The following is a 7,212-nucleotide window of genomic DNA, read 5'->3' as shown; positions in this document are numbered from 1 at the left end:
AAGACTACCCATATCCTGGCATGGGGTCCTTCCTGTTCTGAGACATGTCTACGTAAAGTGCTTCCAGTTTGCAAATCTTCCTCTAAATCTCCTGATGTTCCACCTTTTCCATATCAAGATTTCACCGATGTATTCAGCAAATCCTCAGCCGATATTCTTCCTCCCCATAGAGAATGGGATTGCCCTATTGATCTCATTCCAGGGAAAACTCCTACTCGTGGACGCACGTATCCATTGTCGTTGCCTGAGACCCACTCCATGGAAGAGTATATTAAGGAGAATCTGGCTAAGGGGTTCATACGGCCCTCATCTTCTCCAGCTGGCGCAGGCCTTGTATTGACTACTGGGGTTTGAATGACATCACAGTGAAAAATCGGTACCCTCTGCCGCTTATCACCGAGCTATTTGACCGTGTCAGTGGAGCCACTATTTTTACAAAATTAGATTTGAGGGGTGCTTATAATCTCATCCGAATCCGGAAGGGTGATGAGTGGAAGACCGCTTTCAACACCCGTGACGGACATTACGAGTACCTCGTCATGCTTTTCGGACTCAGCAATGCTCCAGCGGTATTCCAACACTTCATGAATTAAATCTTCAGAGACTTTCTCTATCGACATGTTGTGGTCTATCTCGATGATATCCTTATCTTCGCGAATGATCTAGAGGAACATCGGTTCTGGGTGAAAGAAGTTTTGTCTCGTCTTCGTGTCAATCATCTGTATTGCAAACTGGAAAAATGCGTCTTTGAAGTTTAATCTATTCCATTTCTGGGGTACACTGTGTCTGGGTCTGGCTTAGAGATGGATCCCGAGAAACTTCAAGCCATTCGAGATTGGCCAATTCCTGTGAACCTTAAGGGCGTCCAGAGATTCTTAGAATTTGCCAATTATTACAGGAAATTTATTCAAGATTTTTCCACCATTGTAGCGCCAGTTACTGCTCTTACCAAGAAAGGTGCCAATCCTTCCAAATGGCCTGAAGAAGCTGTTCAAGCCTTCCATCAGTTGAAACAAAGGTTCATCTCTGCTCCAGTATTAAAACAGCCAGATATCAGTTCACCTTTTATTCTAGAGGTGGATGCTTCTTCCGTTGGAGTGGGCGCAGTCCTGTCTCAAAGAGCCAAAGATGGCCACCTACATCCCTGTGGTTTCTTTTCTCGGAAATTCTCTCCTGCCGAGCGTAATTACGCCATTGGCGATCAAGAACTTTTGGCTATCAAGCTCGCATTGGAAGAGTAGAGATATCTGTTAGAAGGCCCTTCTCATACTATAACCATTCTGACGGACCATAAAAATCTTCTGTATTTAAAAGGCGCTCAATGTCTCAATCCTCGTCAAGTCAGGTGGACTCTCTTTTTCTCCAGATTTGACTTCAAACTTCAGTTTTGTCCCGGGTCAGAGAATCGTAAGGCAGATGCCCTTTACTGTTCCTGGGAGCAAGAAAATGAGTCTGAGTCTACTGACAAGCATTATATTATCGATCCAGTGGCGTTCTCCGCAGTGAGGATGGACTCTACGCCTCCGCCAGGGAAAAGTTATGTAAAACCGGCTCTCAGAAGGAAGCTCTTGCATTGGGCACATTACTCTCGTTTCACCGGACACGCGGGCATTCAAAAGACCTTAGAATTTGTGTCCAGATCATACTGGTGGCCGACCCTGAAGAAGGACATTACTGAGTTTGTGGCATTATGTCCAAAATGTGCTCAACACAAAGTACCACGCCAGTCACCCACGGGGCAACTGGTTCCATTATCTGTTCCTCATCGTCCATGAACTCACTTATCTATGGATTTTATCACGGATCTCCCTCTGTGTAATAAATTCAACACCATCTGGCTGGTGGTTGACCGGTTTACTAAGATGGCGTATTTCATTCCCCTTACTGGTCTTCCGTCAGTCTCCAAGTTGGCCCAAGTCTTCATTCAGGAGATCTTTCAATTTCATGGCCTCCCTGAGGAGATAATTTCTGACAGAGGTGTTCAATTCGTGGCCAAGTTCTGGCGAAGTTTATGTCAGTCTCTCCAAGTCAAGCTGAAATTCTCTACAGCCTATCATCCCCAGACCAATGGTCAAACTGCAAGAGTGAACCAGGACTTGGAGGCCTTCCTCCGTATTTATATCTCTTCCTCTCAAGATGACTGGGTTCAACTCCTCCCATGGGCTGGATTCTGCCACAATAACCAGTATCACTCTTCAACGTCATTCTTCACCAACTATGGGTTTCATCCGAAAACTCCAGTTTTCCAGCCGCTTCCAGCAACATTAGTGCCTGCAGTTGATAGTACTCTTCATCAGTTTTCAAATAACTGGAAGAATGTTCGTGCAGCTCTTCTGAAAGCATCCGCATTTGCGGATAAGAAGCGTCGGGCAATTCCTGCCCTTAAAGTGGGTGATCGTGTTTGGCTGTCCACCAAGAATCTGAACAAGTTATTAATCCAGTGGCTTACAAGCTTCAGCTACCTCCATTTCTGAAAATACACAGGACATTTCATGTTTCACTCCTTAAACCAGTGATTTTGAACCGATTCCATGCAGCCCTTCCCTCTGCTCCTAAAGTCCAGACTCAACGCGGTGTTGAGTATGAGGTTGCCAAGATCCTGGATTCACGCATCCGATATGGTCATCTTCAATATCTGATTGATTGGAAGGGCTATAGGCCTGAAGAACGTTCCTGGTCCAAAGCTTCGGATGTCCATGCTCCTAAATTAGTCCGGAATTTCCATGTCAGATTTCCTCAAAAGCCTAAGAAGTGTCCTGGGGCCACTCCTAAAACGGGGAGGGGGGGGGGGGGGGGGGTGCTGTCACAATCCGGGTAACTAGGCACCATTTTCTGCCAGTTACGTGCCTCCTGAGATTGACTCAGCGTTCCAGGGCCGGGGGTTCAGTTCGCTAGGTAGTGTATTGTTTACATTACCTTGTTTGTTGTTCCACAGTGCTGGCTCAGCGGCCTTCTCAGTGATGTCACTTACTATCAGTATGGTGTTCTCAATCCTGCCCCGGCATTGGAGCTGAAGGTGACGTTCTTTCTGCACGTTCTTTCTGCACTGCGGCTGCCACCGCCATCCCTATGCCGCTGTGTGTATAAGAGTGTGGAGCCTTCTGTTACCGCGGCCTTCGCCGCCATTTGGTTCTTTTTCCCTTCAAACTCTGTCATGGGCGCAGCCATGTTGGATGTAATCACATGTTACTCTTTCCACCAATCTGCTGTGCTGCTGGAGCCTGGGGTAATTGTCAACCAATGCCTGCTTCCCAGCAGGTATAAATATCCTGTCCCAGCAACCAGGAAGCTGTCAGTGCTTCGTTTGTCATTCCGGTGATTCCAGTCTCTCCTCTGCTGTGAATGTTCCAGTCTTCAGTTCTCCAGAGACCAGCACCAGTTTAACACCTTGCGGTGCAGCCTGACTTCCCTGCCTTTGCACTCTGTTCTGTTACCAGCTCCCACCAGCAGCTTCCAGCGGTGCCTGGTTTATATTTCCTATCAGGACTTTGCTACTAAAACCATTCATATCAATATATATTATCTCAGTGCTACATCTGCGATCCCCAGCATCCACAAGCACTCCCAGCTAAGTTCCTTGGGCACCGGTCTCATCCGGCAACACTCAGAGACTCTCAAGAACTGTCTTATACCTTTTACAAATAACCACTGTGGCATAAGTTTAATAAAAGTCTTAAAAGTTATTTCCAGTTGTCATGGTCACACCTTCGGGCTTTGGTGCTGCAGCTGCTCTGCATGTCTAAGAGTTTCATCTCACCTCCTAAGTTCAATTATCCGTCAGCCCCTGCAACTGAGGCTTCCCACCACCAGTGCCAGCCCTCAGTTGTGACACCTATCTCTCTCCCTGACACCGTCTATATCTCTCGCTCTCTCCTTCTCTCTCTCTCTCTGACACACTCTCTTTCTCTCATTCCCACTCTTTCCCTGACACCCTCTCTCTCTCCCTGACCCCCCTTCCCGTTCTTCCCCCTCTTTGTCTCCCTCAATTCCCCCTCTCACTTTCTCTCTCCCTGACACCATTTTTGTATCTCACTCCCCTTACTCTCTCTCATACTCTAAGGGGCATCGTAGTGACAGAGGCGGCGTGCAGTCAATTTTATTGGTGGGGCCCCCCACACCTTTGTGCCCGGGGCCCCCACTAGTCTTAATCCGTACCTGGCCGTGTACATGCACAGAGCATCAATGCACATGCTGCTCTAAGAAGCATGCAGTGAGAATATACTCCCCCAGCCTTCCCCCATGCACAGGTGGCATGGCAGGACTGTCCCTCCAGAAGCAGGACGGTTGGAGGGTATGATAGTGCGTGTTAACATTATGATTGTCTCCCAGATCCATGTACAGAATCCCACAGAGAAGCCTGATGGGGAAGTTACTCACACAGACAAATCTCCAACTCTCTTTCTGCTATCTCTTCCTGGATGTCCCAGCGCTTTCTTAAACTCAACATGTCTAAGACTGAGCTGATCATCTTCCCAACCTCCCGCACAACCTCACCTCCCACAATCTCATTATCCATTGATGGCACGACTATCTCCTCTAGGCCCCAAGTACGCTGTCTTGGCGTAATCCTTGACTGCTCCCTCTCCTTCAAACCACACATTCAGCACCTCTCACAAACCTGTCATTTTCATCTCAAAAACATTTCCAGGATCAGACCTTTTCTCACCCATGATGCCACTAAAATCATTATTCACTCACTGATTATTTCCAGACTGGACTACTGTAATCTCCTCCTAACTGGCCTCCCTGACAATTACCTCTCTCCACTACAATCTATCCACAATGTGGCTGCCCAGCTCATCTTCCTCACCAAACGCACTACATCCACCTCCCCTCCTACAAGACCTTCACGGTAGATGCTAGAATCAAGTGGGCTAAGGGACCTTTTCCGGCTGGGGGAGGAGTCACAACACAAGGGGGAGGAGCTAGGCCAGCGGGATAGGTCCTCTACTATCCACGCCACCAACTATTACCTTTAGTAATCAGGTGGTGAGCGAAGCGGAGCGAGCCACCGAGCCCGAAGCGTGGCGAGCGAAGCGAGCCCGCGAGGGTACTTTTCGGGTACCCTGTTCGCCCGTAGCTCCTCCCCCTGGTGACGTGTCTCCTCCCCTAGATACGTCAGAAGGTCCCTTCTCCCACTCCGAAATAGAATCAACCAGACCTTCACTGGCTTCCCTTCCCATTCAGAATCCAATTCAAACTTCTCACACTCACTTACAAAGCACTTACCCACTCCTCTCCCATTTACACCTCTGACCTTATCTCCCTTTACTCTCCCACCCATCCTCTTTGCTCTGCTAATGCACGTTGACTCTCCTGTCTTCTGATTACTACCTCCCACTCCTATCTCTAAGATTTTTCACAAGCTGCTCCCTTTCTCTGGAATTCTTTACCTCTCCCCCTGAGACTCTCCACCTCCCTACAGAACTTCAAACGGGCTCTTAATACCCATTTCTTTACCAAACCCAGCCAAATCTCATCCTAACCCTCTGTTCCACGCTCTCAATGTACCCCATCTGTGTCACCCCTGTCTGTCTACCCCTCCCCTTAGAATGTAAGCTCTCACGAGTAGGGCCCTCTTCCCTCATGTGCTTATCCTTTCTCTTACTTTAATAATCCTCAACTACCCAAATCCTGCAGTTTTTTAACCACCTTGGAATTTATCTCTATGTTGTTTACTGGTGTAGTTATGCTTAGTTACCCTGTACTTGTCCTACATTGTCTTCAACTGTAAGTCAGTTTTCCTGTTTTGATTATGTGCATATGTACTCTGTAATTGGGCGCTGCGGAACCCTTGTGGCACCATATAAAGTTAGGTGTCATGAGAAATACGCTACCAAACCCTATTCTAGCAAACAGGGATCATATTTGTATTTTACATTTCACTCTTATTCCACTGGCAATTGACTAGCACTATAAATCTCAATTCCTCCATGATCAATCAGCAGCATGGGGGAGGGGGTAGCCTCTAGCCTAGCGACATTGAGTACAATGCAGCATCTATAAAATTTGTACTCATCCTTCACAGCACGGATACACGCTGTCTGAGATGGATAAAACCTTGTTTCCTCGTTTACAGAGTGTTGGTTTGGTTACATCGTGCACATAATTCAGTACAACATACTACAGCCCACAGCCTGCCAGCCACTTCCTGGACCGCACAGTACACAGCGTGTAAGGCGCATGCGCGGCGTGCTCGGCTGCCAGGACTCAGGAGTCAGCGACAGCGGCAGTAGCGTGGCAGCCCCGGAGTGCGCAGGCGCCTCTCTCACACGTGTCTCTCTGTATCCCATCATCACCTCTACCACCTTGCGGGAGGCCCGGTCCCAGGTGCTCTGCTGCAGCCACAAGACATGCTGCCTTTCTCTTTACGGCGCTTGGCCCAGGTAAGTGCCGGTAGGGTGTCCGTGCAGCGCTAACACAGACGGCTCCCATCGCTTGTAGCTGATTGGGTCAGCAGCGAGTTGCTGGGACTTGTGGGCAGCACAGCTGTTTTGCATGCATGCATGCTGTCAGCCGGAAAGTAACCAGGTATCTGCTGGCTCTGTAGATGTGTTCCCTGCCGTGCACCCTCCGCACTGCTGTGTGTGGCTGCCTTCCCTGCAATCCGTGCAGTACCAGTAACTCATTACCTGACTGACAGTGGCAATCACCCACACCGGTTCTTTGCAGAACTTTGTACATTTGTCCTTAATCAGCCCCTAATGATCTGGATTTCTATCCTGGAATAATCGTATACAGTTTTGGCATTAGAGCTCCAGTAATATTCATACTGTGAATAGTGAAGTGGCTGCTTTCCTAGAGAGCCTTGTGTTCTGTTATGGAATTGGCCTATCTACTAGCTCAGTTATGTAAAGCGATACACACCATTCTATTACAACATGATGCAATTCTTTTAAGGTATTGTTGCGTAACTGTAATTGCAGTCACATAAAACATGGCCCATGAAACATAGTGGAGTGACTATTTAATTCATATGTGTGACTATTACTTGACACATCTGCTGTTAAAATGATGGTTGACCCAACTCACCCATTCCCTATTTATTTACCCCCTCCCCTTTCAAATTCAGATGTGTACCTGCACCAGTAGAGCTTGTCATGTAACCTTCATATAACAAGACCACCAAGACACATTCCATAGGAAGCCAGCTCACCTGCCAGTACTGTATGTCTTTTAGGACTGCGGGAGGAAACTGGAGCTTGAGCAGAT

At 47.9% G+C, this 7,212-nt stretch overlaps 1 protein-coding gene across 1 annotated transcript in view; it reads left to right on the top strand.

Moving 5' to 3' along the window:
• Nucleotides 1-6,175: 6,175 nt before the first annotated feature.
• Nucleotides 6,176-7,212, top strand: part of SHMT2 (serine hydroxymethyltransferase 2) — a 157,039-nt gene continuing 156,002 nt past the window's right edge. The window contains exon 1 of the mRNA XM_063952424.1: nucleotides 6,176-6,386. Coding sequence (XP_063808494.1) covers nucleotides 6,354-6,386 — 33 coding nt within the window. The 5' untranslated portion in view covers nucleotides 6,176-6,353. The remainder of the gene's footprint in view (nucleotides 6,387-7,212) is intronic.

Source organism: Pseudophryne corroboree, chromosome 2 (genome assembly GCF_028390025.1).
Source record: "Pseudophryne corroboree isolate aPseCor3 chromosome 2, aPseCor3.hap2, whole genome shotgun sequence".
In the NCBI taxonomy this organism is placed as follows: domain Eukaryota; kingdom Metazoa; phylum Chordata; class Amphibia; order Anura; family Myobatrachidae; genus Pseudophryne; species Pseudophryne corroboree.
Note: the sequence above shows the minus strand (reverse complement) of the source record. Positions and strands in the feature narration are given on the sequence as shown.